The sequence below is a fragment of the Augochlora pura genome, chromosome 5 (assembly GCF_028453695.1).
Source record: "Augochlora pura isolate Apur16 chromosome 5, APUR_v2.2.1, whole genome shotgun sequence".
NCBI classification, from domain to species: Eukaryota; Metazoa; Arthropoda; class Insecta; order Hymenoptera; family Halictidae; genus Augochlora; species Augochlora pura.
Window position 1 is genome coordinate 217,612 of NC_135776.1, and position 16,535 is coordinate 234,146.

The 16,535-nt window shown below is 39.3% G+C and overlaps 2 protein-coding genes across 6 annotated transcripts in view; one reads left to right on the forward strand and one right to left on the reverse strand.

Moving 5' to 3' along the window:
- The window catches only part of Dl (dorsal), a 7,871-nt gene extending 1,202 nt beyond the window's left edge, over positions 1-6,669 (forward strand). For 2 of the 5 annotated variants that reach the window (XM_078180093.1, XM_078180094.1), the window contains exons 2-7: positions 20-106; positions 193-407; positions 478-721; positions 806-949; positions 1,024-1,214; positions 1,297-3,743. In XM_078180093.1, the coding sequence (XP_078036219.1) occupies positions 55-106; positions 193-407; positions 478-721; positions 806-949; positions 1,024-1,214; positions 1,297-2,871 (2,421 nt within the window). In that variant the 5' untranslated portion in view covers positions 20-54 and the 3' untranslated portion in view covers positions 2,872-3,743. Of the gene's footprint in view, positions 1-19; positions 107-192; positions 408-477; positions 722-805; positions 950-1,023; positions 1,215-1,296; positions 3,744-5,259; positions 5,417-5,486; positions 5,717-5,796; positions 5,964-6,037 lie in introns of those variants that run through there. The other 3 variants (XM_078180095.1, XM_078180096.1, XM_078180098.1) reach the window with 3 other exon arrangements.
- Positions 6,670-6,966: 297 nt separating this feature from the next.
- Positions 6,967-15,505, reverse strand: LOC144469639 (uncharacterized). The gene is made up of 3 exons (XM_078180106.1): positions 15,091-15,505; positions 10,314-10,488; positions 6,967-10,174 (listed from the first exon to the last, which is right to left on the reverse strand). The coding sequence occupies exons 1-3, from the start codon at positions 15,196-15,198 to the stop codon at positions 10,107-10,109; spliced, it is 351 nt and encodes a 116-aa protein (XP_078036232.1). The 5' UTR covers positions 15,199-15,505; the 3' UTR covers positions 6,967-10,106.
- Between the last annotated feature and the right edge of the window lie 1,030 nt (positions 15,506-16,535).

Here is a 16,535-nt window from a genome sequence, read left to right on the forward strand (position 1 = left end):
AGTAACAATTGTTTTTCAGATGGCTTCTATTCAGTGTACTAACCATTAAGAGGCATGGAGCAGTTACCTGGTGTGAGTGATGGGAATATAAATATTAGTGATGTCAGTAAGTATTCGCTTCTACTCTATATTTTATATACAAAGTTTTATAATTCATGTTCGTAATCCAACTTCTATCAATTTTTCAAATAGTTGAAGTCATTCAAACGGATCCAAAATTTGTGGAGTCTACGAGAACTCCAACACCGGTGGAAATGATCACTGGACGACCCTTGCCTTATGTCGAGATAACAGAACAACCAGCTAGCAAAGCTTTACGTTTTCGCTATGAGTGCGAAGGCAGATCTGCTGGTAGTATACCCGGTGTAAGCAGTACACCAGAAAATAAAACATTTCCTAGTATAAGAGTGAGTATTGATAAAGTTGTAGCATGTACCATTGATAATCCTACATAGTAATAATTAATACATGATGTAGATAGCAGGATACAAAGGCCGAGCTTTAGTTGTAGTATCATGTGTAACAAAAGATCCGCCATACAAACCTCATCCTCACAATCTTGTTGGTAAGGATTCATGCAAGAGAGGTGTTTGTACAGTAGAGGTATCTCCTGAAAAGATGACAGTCACATTTGCCAATCTTGGTATTCAATGCGTTAAGAAAAAGGATATAGAAGATGCACTTAGAATAAGAGAAGAAATTCGCGTGGATCCTTTTCGAAGTAAGTCGAGAATAAAATCAGAAACAATATATGATTTTGTAACAGACAAGAATCCAAAATCATATACGATTTTTTGTTTTGCAGCTGGCTTCGAACATAAAAAGCAAACTACTAGTATCGATCTGAATGCAGTGAGATTATGTTTTCAAGTTTTTCTAGAAGGATCTCAGAAAGGAAAATTTAATGTCGCATTACCGCCAGTTGTATCAGATCCCATATTTGATAAGAGTAAGTTTAATCAAGTGTGGGCTTTAGATTTATTTTTAGAATCGGCCATTCTATGTCTGTCTTGAATATTTCAGAGGCAATGTCGGATCTCGTGATATCTAAACTCAGTCACTGTAGTGCTTCGGTTGCGGGTGGTATGGAGATGATTTTGTTATGCGAAAAGGTTGCAAAAGAAGATATACAAGTTAGATTTTTCGAAGAGAAGGATGGACAAGTGGTTTGGGAAGGATCTGGAGATTTTCAACCTACTCATGTACATAAACAAGTACGTTTTATGCTTGCACAATTATAAATTCGATATTTTAGCATTACAAAAATGTAAAATAGTATTTTATGAATGTTAACAGACAGCAATAGCATTCAGAACACCGACTTATCGCATACAACAAGTGGATCAGCCTGTTCAAGTATACATTCAGCTTAAGAGACCGTCCGATGGTGCAACTAGCGAACCATTACCATTTCAGATGTTACCACTTGGTGCAGGTAGGCCTGCATTCTGGTCTTTGCGAAAAGCATTTGCTCGAAAGAAAACAGATTATAGTACATTTGGTAAAATTTTAGCCACCGAGTCTGCCTTATTCTCAAATGTTACGCCCAGATATCCGCGTAATCTTGACGAATTTAACAATAATGACTTCGATATTAAAAAATCCACTAACAAAATCTCTGCTTTACGTGCCTTGAACGATCTATACAACGTAAAGAATACATTAGACTCTTGTAACGGAAGTGCTATGGTCAATCGGAATACCGCGCAAAGTACGAATCTCTTAAAAACTACTATAATAGATTACCAGAATAACGAAGTGCAAAATAACACTGAAAACGAACAAATGAATAAAATCTCTCCAATCGACAGCAACCACTTGGACAAAGAAACGATCGATACCAATTCAGGTACATTGACTTATGCCAAGTCCGACACTGTCGTTGATAATACGAACATATTGAAGAACTTAGAACCACCAAAAAATAAATCGGATTGGTTCGACTACTCCGAAGTAGGCAAATGGGTGCAGAAGGGCCAAACGTGTCTCAAAGAAAAGAATCAAGAAGTAGATTTTAAGATTGAGACGGAGGATTGCAATAAATCCTTCAATGAACTATTGACTCAAGTGGCTGAGCTTGATCAGATTTATGCCGACACGCATTCGAAGTTGGTGCAGGCAGCTCTTGATCAGAATACCGCCGATCAAGCCATGGATATAGACGTTTGCGATAATCAAACGTATACTAGTCTGCAGATGGCCATGAAGAATCCTATAGAATTCATGGATCTTCTAAACGATAGGAAGTACGAAGACGTGGCGGTACCAAAAGTAAATCTGAATCATTGTTCTCCCTCTCCCCCGGTGACGACAAAGAGGGATGGAGCGCGCGAAATTGAGGAGAGACTACCACCTTTGCCTCCGAAACGTATCCGAAAAATGCCGTCTATGCCTCTTCTACCTCGTCCTATATCCTCCCATACAGCACCCGAATCATTCGTTGAAGCGCCCAATAAGAATTTACCTTCTCTACCTGGTACACTCACAAAGACTTCAAAACAAGGACTTTTCTCAAAATTATTCGCCAAGAAAATTAAGAAAGATAAAGACACCGCTTCGAATGTCTCAAAAGACAGCAATTCTTCTCTAAGCACTTCGGGAAGCATCACATATTTATCAAAACATAGTTTACCAGATGCCGCCCAATTGCAATGCCCAAGACCAAGCGCAATAAGCACCACAAGTGTTAAATCACTCAGATTGGATGGTGATGAAACACCACCTTATGGAATGGAATTAACAGAGGCGGAACACTATGCATTATATACAGCTATGGCACCACATGCAACTGCATCAGAATTCGATGAAATGTCCTTCTATTACAGTCCCGTGGAGGGTGGTAAAATCTACTCGGAAAAGAAAGAAACATAATTTGTTGGTTCGATAGTCTATTACGTTTGATAGAGTACTTCCACTCGAGAGTGATACTTTTCTATCCCCGAACAATATCGCATAAATACGCTCGTATAAAAGATATTTTGAAGTATACAAGTATATTGTGATTCGTCTGGGCTGTTGTACTTTGCGATTGTACGTTTTTACAAGTTGAATTTTCGTAGCCTCGATATGCTCGCAAACCTGCGAGACATTTATACACTTTAACGAATTTCGAGGAAACATGCAAGTGAAACGAATATTACTAACACTTTTCTAGTCCTGGTACAAATTGTTATTCTGTTTCCATAGTCTTTCATACGGACCTAACAGGATAGCTGAAGTATACGTTCAGCAGATACTTGTTGTTTATTGCCGAAGGATTATATCTAGTCCTTTCTAGTCAGACTATACAGTGTTTATACTCATACTCTTGCTTTTTACTATTTATTACATGTTGTTAAGTTTTTTTTTATAGCGTTCCAAGTTTATGCGCATATCACTTTGTTTCTAGTTGTAGAGTAGACGTTTAATTGATAGCCGAATTGGATTATAATCGTTTTACTTGTTTGCAATTCGGCAAGTATTTGCAACCAAAGATATTATTTTGTGCATTATTCTACTTAAGGATGAAGACATTTCGCGTGACTTTGTAGGGCCCTTTGTCATCGGTGAAACTTCATTTAACTATTGATCGCACACACAGTTAATGTACAATCATTTATAGATGATCCTGATTCGTTAAGGCGAAAGCGACAAAAATTTAATAACAGTCCAAACTCGCTAGTTTTGAGGCATATACAGGCAGAAGCTGAGAAGCGTGAGTATTTTTCTAAAATTGTCCTCAATTCTATAGCTTTGCCGGGAGTGGGTTTCAATAGCATCATTTCAGTAGTATAGAGGGTTTCAATTGGGATTGTCGCATCGTCGAGATTGAGCAAAACATAATTTTGCTACATTTATATTTGATGCCGAATTATTCGGACCCTATCTTTTTCTATACCGATACATTCATAATAGTTTTCATGTTGACATTTTACTACATACTTTATCACAAATGAAAATACTTTATATCAAGTTGTCTTAAGCGATGCCAGCAATAAGTATCCCTTTTGTGCATTTCAATACGGGCACGTATTCTCCATTTGTTGTAACAATTGTTGTAACGAGTATAGTAAATTTGTTGGAAATTCCAGAGGTATTTTGGAATGCTTGTACATGTGGGAAATGTTGACGGTATACTCTTTTATAAATCTCAAAGTTTATATTTGTCGAAATATTAATGTTTCAGCGCTCTCTAGTTGCAACAAACACACTAACCACAAAATGAATTATCTCTCCTATTGCACAGTGGGAACATTCGAGCTTTATGACGTTTGTAATTGAGTATTTGAGTATAATGAAACAATCGTTGAAAATTACCTATGTGCAAAGGAAGATATCTTTTCATTGTATTAAGAAATATTATGTAATACATACATATATGTACACATACATATATATGTGTAAATACATATGTATGTATATATTTATATATATTTTCACACACCGACGAGAGATCTTGTTTTGTACTTTTTTAAGAACATATTTTGTATGAACATTTGAAATTTGTACTCGAATGACCAGAAAGAAAGAGAGAGATTGAGAGAGAGTAGTGGCCTTGTACTTTTCAGAAAGAAATTGTATTTTTATAATTATTATCTGTAATTAAGTAAATGGATGCTGTTCTAATATATCCATAGTTGCAAGAAATTCAGCAAGCTACGATAAGAATGGAGATTAGTATACAAGTACTCCGCTCTTCTCTGAGAATGTTGTACATAGGAACTCAGCAATAATAAGAAACTATGTGCATTATTTGTATGGTAATACAATTTTTATAAGCTGCTTCTTTGACAGACAAAAGTTATATCTATATATTGTATGACTTACATATGCATAATATATCTATCTACATATACGTACAATCACTTAATAATGTGTAAACTGTACTTTTTATTTCGTTCCCGAACAATTTCAGATTAGAATAATCTTATAAAACTTGCAGGTACGACATGATAACGTTCATTCAGTTTGCTGAGTTTTGCTAATCTTGTTTACCATATTTGTCATTGCAATACAAGTTACACATTTTTTTGAGAGTGTCGTTTTGCGTGAAAGTATATAAACTTGCATGTATCATCTCCATTACTAATCTCCTTTCCTACTTTTACGCTTTGTTTTTGTTTCTCTTGTCGACATTATTTTGCATGGTATTTAATTATCGTAGAATGCTTGTAGTAGAAAATATATTGCAAGTATTTAGTTGCTGAAACTAAGTAGGAGGCGAGCTTACCTAGTGGTAATTCGCCGATGTGTTCGTTTATTCGTTTAATGGTATTGTAGATGCTGGGATCTTGAATCAACCTTGTTTTAACATTATCAAACCAGAACCAATCGACAGGATATCGTTGTATGGCAATCCAGGCGCAAGTGGAGGATCTTTCCCGATGTATCCCATTGAAACGTCCCCGCCGCACTATCCTGCAATGCAAACAATCGGGTAAGTTTCTGGTAAAATTTCAAGAGCTTGCAAGTTGTTGCACATAATAAAATTGTAATATATCACGCAGGCCCCCAGTAACAGCTCAACGTCGTACCCCGTCACCTATGGAATATAACGCCTACAGCCCACAACTTGTACAAGCACAACTAACGCAACAATATCCGTCACCAAGTGATCATATAGTACAACAAGCCTTTCCGTATAATATACCAGACACGTCGCAAGTACAATTGCAGGAACAATTGATAGTTAATAGAGTGACACCCACTTATCAAGGATTAGAGCTAGACGCTACTGGTGACATTATTGACAATGTTTGAAACTATAGAATTAATGATATTACATTGGAATATTAATTGATAAAATTTGTGCTTCAGTAGGTAAAGCTGAGGCAGCAGATGCTACGAGTGTTTTAGACATGGACAGTCATCAATACGGTTTTATATCAAGTTTGACTCAACTTGATTCGGCAGAACTTGCTGCCATTGGTACCGCTCTCTCCGAGAACCTATCCAGTGGATTGTCCATCTCAGATAATAATAAGGTACATTTATTGACACCGTTCGCTAATCAATCTGGCTGCTTCTAATAATATAAACTAAAGAACAAAATAAATAGTTATCCGATTTAGTCTGAAACGAACAAAGGGGCACATCAAGGGACAAATAATGGAGAAAGCAGTAACATGACGGACAGTTTTACAAGAATTACTGCAGAACTCAGCACTTTAAACAGCATGTACAAATCGAGACAGGAAGTTGACGAATAAAAACAAATCGGAAATTTTATCAGCTCATTTCGCACATACAAATGTAGTTGCGAAAACGTTAGTTAAACATTTCTTTTAAGGATTATATTATAAAAGTAATTAGTATTTAAAATTGGTTGTGATAAAATTGTATCACCGATTGTATATTGCTATAAGTTGATCGTCTATTTTAAACGTTGTTAATAATTTTGTACGATTTCTGAGATTCAACGTTTTTAACATCACAAATTAAAATATTTATCGATCTAACTCTAATATATAAAATGCTGCGACTGTGATCAAAGTGTATTGAAATCTACACGTTTTGACGTGCATGCAAAGTGTCTCGACGAGCATCACAATTATATGAAATAAATTCTTATAATGAAAAGAAAAGTGTACATTGTGCATTGTAAATGACAATCTGCATGCAATATTCGTACAAAGCATAATTGTTTAGGAAGAATGAACAAATGTGTATCCGTAAATAAACAATATTTCTTACACGTCTATGGTTCGCTTATTCAAATATACGACTTTTATTCTTTTTACACTCTTATATTTACTACAAATTTGTAAATATAGTTTTATCTTAGTAGATAATATCGGAGCACAAAATGCTCTGCTTTCCATTTTTATGTATACCCCGGATATAAAAACTCCAATACACATTCCATCCAGGCACGTTGATTCGTCTTTAAATAAATATATGTCCTAAACATAGAGCAGAACCATGTTATTTTGCAAATACATTAAGAAAAAATGTGTTCTTTTCATGGTGGATTATTATAACTATATATACAGAATACATTCGAGACCATAGTATCTCAGTATCATTTACTAAATATCACCTTAAAGTCATCACTATAATTACAAAGAGTATTTTATAAATAAACAGTATCTGATACAAATTAAATTATACACAGGTACATACATTTAGTACATATAAAATTACATCTAGGAGTGTATTGTAATTCTACATACAATTATATGTGTAGATAACACGTATATTGAACTTCAGTATCATTTAGTCAAATGTATCACATACTCATTACGTACATCATATTTTATTGTGAATTGTTCCTTAACTATTTACAACATATGACACCTCTCACAACTCTTAATTCTTATATTTATGTACAAAGTAAGAATATTATAGTATCTTAAACATAGCCTAGAGTAAAGTTAAAACCAATCGTCCAAGTATTATAGACTAATATATTTCTAGGGAAGAGACTCGTTCCTTCACAAATACGTGAAGAATAAAAAACCATTTGTGTTGTTTTCCAAAATGTATTTACTTAAAAATACAATGAAAGTTCAATTCTGATGGAATGGGCAGAAATATAGTCTGTGGTGTTTACTGTTACGTCGAAAGTGATGATGCGATGGTATCCTGTACAAAAGTAGTTTGAACAAGACTTATGAACACACAAACCAAATTCTTAGCCTAAGATTTTGTTTACGTTTAATCGTGAGACACGTTTTGTTATCAGATTCGCTAAGATCCTTAAATTGCAGTGTTTCTTTTTGTTCTTTTTTCTTTCAATGCTTACCTAACGAACGTAGGGATGTAACGGTATCTGGGCGATCTGCCTGATTGATTTTTAAGACCCGTTAGCACCAGTAAATAATTTTCAAAGTCGCGTCTAGCAATCGAGCAAGAGCAGATAATGATCCCTTCGAATCTCGAGCTACAAGACACGAGTTCTTTTTATTTTCCTTTACGGACATGTTGCAAACGGGGCTTGGTATTGTAATAATAAAATTAAATGAACCTATGCTTATAGTGTATGTATTGTATACTATGAACGCTAAAGTACTCATTTTTGCTCAGGCACCTGTAACTTTAAGATAGTTCTTTGTCAATACGATCGTCAAGGTACTATCTTGAAGTGAACACGTGTAAATACAGCAGCGGATTGTGTATAAAATCGTCGAGTAACAGAGTTCCGGAGATGGTATGGCCGGTAAATGGAACAATGATTGATTATTAATTACATCTCACGCATCATTTTTGTAACAGTCTACATATTCGATTAATTTTGTTGTCACCTATCGTTTGCAAATACATCGAATGAAAATGCTGTTTCTATATTGTGTCAACACACGTTACACGGTCCATTCCATCTCCTTGGATTCAGTGTAGCAGGATTCAGTCCACGAACAGCAGTTTTTCTTTTACTTTAATACTGCCATTTCTGTAAATTTGTCTCCGGATGGTTTAAACCCATTACTACTCACGAGAACGAATCATTTTCTCTGATCTAACTGCGTTTTATTTAACTATCTCATTCGAAAATATTTGTACATTAAAACGTGGGACATCGTCTCGCATTCAAATTATCGTTACCTTTATTTATTATGCAGCTATGGTACAATGGTATCGTAACCGCAATGTCTCATCACCCTTTCTTGTCTACCAGTCTCCCGAAATAATTGGTGTGACATGGACATTCAATTTGCAACGATCCACCGACTCTAGCATTGAAAAGTATCTTTCGGCGATTGGTAGTCATCAGTACGAATCATGGGAGAATTTATTATTAAAAGGAACAAAAATAAATTTTTCTCTGGGAAGAAGATCTGTAAGTAAACAAATACTGTCACCCGTTCCGCGACAGTCAACGAATCATTGCTATGATCAGTCCATGATAATGAAGTCAAAATAAAACCACAGTACGTAAAATACAATTGAATTATGTTCGAGTAAGACAATCGAATAGGGAGAGTGATTTTTGATTACGTGGCATTGTCATAAACATTTTGTTCTTGCAAAACAATCTTTTTACTTTTAAGAAACACAAACTCATGACAAGGAGAACCAAAAACGGAACATTTCTGAAGGAAATAAAAAGTATTCTGTGATCTTGTAAAGGGAAATGATAAATCTCTCCCTACTCAATGCCCCGAGTCTAAAGTGTAACAACCTCTCCACATTACATTACGTTACATAATGTTATCGTTAATAATAAAATGTTCCTTATTTCATAACTTTATACATACTATGTATAATTATTATGCAATGTTAAAGTCACACATTACTGATCCACACTACCTGGCGCGAGTGTTGCAGCAACTTTAATTTTTGTTTTCAGATCAAACAGGAGCACGAGACAGAGTTTTCGAGACCATTTAAGATTCTCTTTTTCTTTCCATAATAGTATACGTTGAATATACTTCTGCCTCTGTTTAGTTACTTTGCTATTTATTTTTTTTGTTCGCTTTGTGAAATCGCTCGCGCTCCTGCAACATCATTGCAAATATATTCGTAGGTCGAGAAAAAGAAAATTAATCACGCGCACAAGGTGAGAGACATTCGTCGAACTACAAACGTAAATTTGATTTCAAATGTAAAAAAATCATCACCCACAAATGTTCATTTTACACTATTTAAATACAATAGAGCTTTTTATATCTTAAATAAGTTTTCGTTATAAAACTGTCCCGCGAAGAGAAGCCAGATGACGGCAAATACCAGTTAGCAGGTGGTTTGAAGAAAACAATGGATTCGCCAAATCGGAAACCCTGTACGATCGGTACCGAACGTGCGCGCGCGCCAAGTACTTGAAACGTGATATTAAACGGAATCGACGCGTTCATGCATCCCTGCGACGACGAATCAATGGTTTTCATTCAAACTACCTAACAGCATTTGGTGATGGCTAGACGACCAGAATTGCGAAGAGCCAAGACTACAGAATTGCGGCTGCCTTTAATGCGTGTCAGCCCACCACAACTCTGGTGAGGTGGTAATCTTTTCTGTCGTAGGTTGGGAGGTTCCAGCAATTACGGGTTTTCGGGCACGATGGATATATCAACATTGCTACCAACCACTCAATATGAGAGTAAGTGTTTGCTGAGAAGACTGCCGAAAATCGACGACGACACCATGTGCCTACCTCCCTTCTTACTTACATATTTCCTTCCCTTTTTTCATTATGCGTCTTCCTCTTCGTCTTCTACTTCTCCTTCTACTTCACCTTCTGCGTCGTCCTCCTCTTCATCTGTAAAATTTAAAAATGGCTCTATAGTGAAACGTGTTTATCGCGTGCATGGAACAAGACATCTATTCGAACTTGTGCACAATAGCATTCATCGACAAACAATGATTCCCAAAAAATCATCGTAGAACTCGTTACTCACCTTCGCCCTCTTCTAAATCGTCCTCGCCTTCTGGCAGTTCGTCGTCTTCGTCATCCTCTTCGCCATCGCCGTCCACTTCTTCCTCCTCTTCAAGCTCCTCTTCGATCTCCTCTTCCTCTACTTCCCCATCGCCGTTCTCCTCCTTCTTTTGTTTCTTCGTGTCGTCGTTCTTTTCCTGTAACACGAAAACACTTGATTTAGATTCGAAGCTAAATTAGTCCGTGTGTCGGTACGGTTTGCGACATAAATAAAAATAGAAATTAACCACTTCCGCTCGAACTCTCATTCGCCGCTCTATGTATATTTGGAAGTTAATCGTTGTGGAAACAAGTGGGAGACCATCACGAATAGGGAAAGCTCTCGGCAATGACCGAAACATCAAAAGGAGGGGAGAAAACGGACGAAGAGGATTCCCTTCCCGCCAAGAAACGTAAAGAGACGGAAAGAAAAGTAGGGGGACCTTCCGTTCAAATATGGCGGAACAGGAAAACACAAGAAACGACAGGGGGAATTGTACTCGCCAGAAAATACGACAATATGCATGGATACGTCGCAAAGCGGTCGTTAAAAGAGAACTGTATGCGCAAATGAAAGAATACCTGATAAACACATCACTGGCATCGAAGTAACGTGCAGCTTATTATAGAACTCTTATCTTACAACGAAAAACTCTTATCGTTTATAGAAATTTCGTTATCGATGTGCTTTCGCATCTTCTTCAAAATCGTTCTCCTAACTGGAAATTCTAAAATGAACTCAATACTTCAGTGAGAACGAAATACGCCAGTTCAATATCTATGCTTGTTTTTTGATATTTATTACGTAGTCGAAAACTTACTCCATTGAACCTTCAATCTTATCTACTGGCGGCGTCTGTGACCAAGGAGGTTCGTATCGAATCGCGGCGACCGTGATAAACGGAAACAAGCAGACAGCTTCGAAAAGTATGGAACAGCTTTGAACGATTCTCGAAATGCCGGTGTACACCTTAAACTTGTGTTCATACAGCGTTACTCGCCTGATCAGGGTGGTGGTTGGTCGGTAATGGTGTATACACACGCAGCGTGTATCGGCGGTACGAGGAAAGAGGGCATAGAAAACTCAGAGAACTGCATCGTCCAATCAAAGGGAGGAATCGTCTAAGAGACTGAATGGTGGGAGAACCGTAGGGATTGGCAGACATGGCTACGACGCATGTTTGTAGAAGGGATGTGTTCGTGCCGCGTATAACGCACAGAAACGGGGGATGAGGAGGGGACGAGAGTAGCACGAAACAGCGTGCCTAGAGTATCATACATACAGAAACAAGCCGTTGCAAAGTTTACTCGGAGGAATAAAAAGAATGCGTAATTCTAATTACAAGAGAAATCCGTGCGGGGCGTATGTTCGAATAAACGTACTCCCAACACTCTCTAATCGTGTTACATTAAAATTGTAACGAGACCGCGTCGCTTCAAGGTAACCGTGTCTTGCATTATCGAGCGTCCTTATCAAACGGCACGTAATATCTCGTTTCATAAACCAGTATACCGAGACAGAACGTATAAATATCAGTCGAGGTTTAGTAAACTATAAGACGGTAGATTTTCCAGCGTAAACTGTTTACAAGTAATTATGGAGTACATTATGAATGAAATTGTGCCTCGATTCGGGTACATGTTACGCGTGTCTCGCAAATCAATGAACAAAAAAAGCGGCTTGTAATTCATGAAGCCATTGTATGTCGAACAGAGAGCGTTATGACGCGCGACATCTCTCTGAAACTTGACGCGCTTTCTTCAAACCGTAGAATCCGTTGGCAACTACCGCTATAACATGATGGCGTTGTCGGGTAGTTCACACCGAACGGCAAGTGACAGTGACGTACAGACGCCGTGCCAATGGTCATGAAACGACTGTGATGCTCTGTTCGTTATCCCACATACACGATTACCTATCGACTCGTTACTAATCACGAGGTCTTTGCAGATAACCCAACGTTCATAACCTATCGTACGTATTCGTTCCCGCTCGATTCTCTCGGCCGTCTGGATATACCATGATCAATCGTTATATAATTCGTCGAGAAAACAAGTATCAATTTAACCATATTCCGAGTCATCAGAGGCGACACTCTATTTACCGACGGAAAATGGTGTCACCTGTTCAATAGAAAACTCCATAGAGGTGCGTGTATCGAAGAATGATCTAATATTTAACGTAAATTAAGAGTAAGCAAGTTCATTAATCCTATTGCAACCCCCGCTCCCCTCTCTATCCATTTTCTTTTTACCGCTAAAATAGGTTAAGCGCGTTTAAAGTAAATAGATTAATCAACTGAATATCGAATAACTAGCTCGCTGCGATGCAAGACCACCAATGATGGTTGTCCACGAACTACTAATGATTGATTACGTCACGATGTATGACTTTATAATTCTTGTGGTTACTCGGTCTTCGTAATTCCCGCCTTTTCCTTTCCTTCCACGTTCCTCTTAAAATGGTACGCGCTTGCGTCACACAGTGTCTCTGCGAGTACTAGATAATATTCATCGAATTTACTACGTGACTACGTAATCGGAGCACAACGTTGAAGCGTCAATAGTTTTGCTGCGAATGAGTTTTCGCATCCGCGAAGATTAAAGAGAATCTAGGAAAAATCAATCGACTCGAAACGGTAACGAGGAAGAACGGAACGGAGGCCACGTTACGGTATTTCCCCAATATGCCAGCCAAAAAATAAAAGAACAGCAATAGACGCAACCAAAATAATAATCATGATGATAACGATGGTTCGATCCGTTTCTGGACAGATATACCCCGTCGTGTCGTCGTGGTTTCCACGTGACATATTATTGCCGCTGCGCGGGGACGCCACAACCACGATGATACTATCTACGATATATAACGCGGCTGTACGACGAAAGCGTGGGGCGAAGCCGGCATTTTCGGTAACGAGTTTCACCTCGCGGTCCCCATAATAGAGTCCTGTGTCGCCGTTGCTCGTACAACACCGCGTATTATCGACCAAAAATAAAGACGCTGCTATCATGATACGTGGAACGAGACGGGTCCGATTTAAGATGAAAAATCGTGTCGATGTTTTCTCGAAGGTTCGTAACACCGCGCGGCATACTACGAAAGAATGGGGAGGCAGGAGAGACATGGGTATATAATACATGGCGGTGCCGCTGACTGCGCGCGTGGGGTTCTCGAAGGAAAGAGAGAGACACAGTTCAGCTGAACACCGGTAGACTCGAGGACAGGAGGGGGAGAGGAGAGATAAAGAGAGACGGAACGATATACCGGGGGAAATAGAGATAGAGGGAGTGTGTGTGTGCGTGCGTGCGCGCGCGCGTGCGAGAGAGAGAGCGCAAAGCGAGGAAGGAAGCCTTCAACGCGGTGTTTATGCACGCAGATCGGTAAACAATTTCAGAGCAACACGTCGACCTGAAAGAGATATGTGGTAGTCTATCGATCGTCCGTCAGACACGATTAACCCTCTTATAACGAATTATCGATCAATTACGACACATAAAGCGAGAGCGAGCAAGGGGATAGAGAGAGAGGGAGAGGGAGAGAGAGAGAGAGAGAGAGAATGTGAGAAGGGAAAGGACAGGAGAAGAGAGGATGGAGGGAGGGAGGGAGTGAGTGAAGATTGAACGAGCGAGAGCGAGATAGCACAGTGAACGCGGGCTTGGTTTCGGGCGCCATAATGGAAACCCACGATGGTGGTGGTGGCGGCAACAACGACGGTCGGAAAAATGCGCGGGATGCTCGCTTTTCCTACCTATAACTCTGATATTCTACCTTAAAAATGGCGTCCATCTTGTAGATAGAATACCGAAACGATGTAGATCGTACTTGGCATACATTAAATTGGAAACATCGGGCCAGTAAAAAATAGTAAGATGCTACGAGGACGCATAAATGACGAAAACCTTGTGAATCGAAGCACATGGTGCTAACGGCCGAGGATCCCGCCCGAAATTTTCGACGATGTTCGAAGCAAAATGGAAGAGCATAATGACGCTGGTTCCGATATTAGACGGTAACATGAAATCCAGATCGGTAATTATAGACGGCATTGTAACGACAGGGGTGATCAACCGAACGATCCATCGTGCTCGTGGCAGCCACGCAAAATGCGATGGCGTCCCTTTCGACTCTGTACCGGGAAAACATCGTTGCCGCGTTTCACACGCACGTTTCAAAGTTGCCACGAAGCGGGAAAATGGTCGCGTTTCAGGGCACGAGTAAAAGTGCAGAACCCAGTGGAAATGCCGGCCGGCATCCAATCTTCTTCCGCGCCGTCAGTCGGTCGAAACGGCCACTCGACTGCCCGCCGCCCACCAACCTGGTTCCCAGGAGTACGATACACAGAGAACAATATTCCAATGATGTCCCGCGGTTCTGTTAATTGCCACGAATATCTATACGCGAATCCGTTTGAGCGGGAAAACGTGTTGCAACGAGAACAATCGGGATCTCCGAAATAACTATCGACCGAGTATTATGATAGCGATGATTTCGTGAAATCGTAGACGATGCCGTGACCGAGCAGCGTGGCGCGGAAGCATGGTGTAAAGCCGGCGCGTAGTCTTACGTGCTTTCAAGACGATAGGTATAATATGCCTCACGTACTAATTACGAGAATTGATAATATACATGATATTACGTGAAATCGAACAAGATAGAGAGTGGGAGATATACACATAGACAGAGCGAGCGAGTAAGAGAGAGAGAGAGAGAGAGAGAGAGAGAGAGAGAGAGAGAGAAAAAACAAGACACGACTCACCTCGGCCGGCCTCTTGATTCCTTTGATCTCACACTTCGCGTCCCCGGAAGCCTTGTCGTTCTCGGTCACCTTCTCCACAGCGACCTCGTTGTTTTCCTTAGTACTCATGGTGGATAGGTGCGTGTTGGGCAAGATGCCTGCGTGTCCGCTTACAAAACGGTGAAAAAAAGATATAGAGCGGTGGCGTGTGTAACACGTAACGAAACTCCGTGTGTCCTCGCGCGGCGTCGGTTTCCGGCGAAATGCCCGAGAGAGCAGCGTCGTCAGGCGAAAACCCAAGGGGCGGAGGAGGGAGAGACAGAGAAAGAGAGAGAGGGGAAAGGAGGGTGAGACAGAGTCGAACCAGTCAGGAGTGGAGAGTATCGTGTACTGACGACTGTGGCGCGAATAGCGCAAAGCTGACTACTACCCGGTCTCGGTTCGCTCCTAGCACATCCAACCTGGCTTTGTTCAAAAATGAAGATGGCGCGGGTTTGAAACTCGATAAATGCCTGATTGGTTGAAACCTTAATGTCATTTCGGTACGTGTCACTGCGCCTAATTGGCAACGTTATAACGCCGCGTAATCTTTTATTATTTCTTATGTACGTTTTCTACGTAATCCGTCCACCTGAAGTATAAATAAAATTAAATCCTGCCGAGGACGAGGGGTTCGAGAGTTCGTGGCCTCGGTTCGACGTCTGGTTCGAGGCTGAGTTACTCGATTCAAATACGCTTCGAAGCTGCGATTCGTTTAACAATACTTGTTCAACTTTTACATTGCGAAAAGTCGATTTACGGAATAGATAAATCAACGTTTTCTGGAAAATAATAGTATCGTTTAGCCGACAATGCGGAATTAATCGACCGGAACATAGATTTCGTGACAACGTATTATAAACTTGGTGGCGGGAATTATCCTTTAGGTAGAACAGCCAAAATTTTAGAATAACTTAGGTATATACCTGTCACGTAAAAATTATCATACACAGATTCTTTGGGTAATGTGCAATAAATCTTTGCCGAGTAGTTTCTAACCTCGATTTTTCTATGAACGAGTTTGAAAATGTATATCGTAATCGATAAAACGAAATCTAAATGCACGTTCGATTAAGTATTCGATTTCTAACTGGATAATCATATAGAATATGTCGTAATAGTCGATCGGTACGACTTTAATCTCTATCGTATGTACATATACGTGTATATATATGTATACATATATATAGATATATATACATTGTCTTCCCAGGTGTTTAGAATTTCGTATCTTTTCGTATATTAATCATATTGCGTCGCAAAAAATAATTGCTCAGTTGCGAATTACTTGCGAACAAAAACTAACAAGAAGAAAAACATTTATACACATTGCTGTTATTGATTAGACGTCTTATACATATATTAAACCGATTTTGACGCCGGCTGTTAATGGCGTGTATGCAATCGAAATATTATGTTTGAAGGAA

What these genes read in the sequence shown, in the direction of transcription:
- LOC144469639 (XM_078180106.1), bottom strand. Translation starts at nt 15,198, where the DNA reads ATGAGTACTAAGGAAAACAACGAGGTCGCTGTGGAGAAGGTGACCGAG. An exon ending in GAATCAAGAGGCCGGCCGAG is followed by an intron (nt 10,489 to 15,090) that starts GTGAGTCGTGTC and finishes TTCGTGTTACAG; the next exon opens with GAAAAGAACGACGACACGAA. An exon ending in CGATTTAGAAGAGGGCGAAG is followed by an intron (nt 10,175 to 10,313) that starts GTGAGTAACGAG and finishes TAAATTTTACAG; the next exon opens with ATGAAGAGGAGGACGACGCA.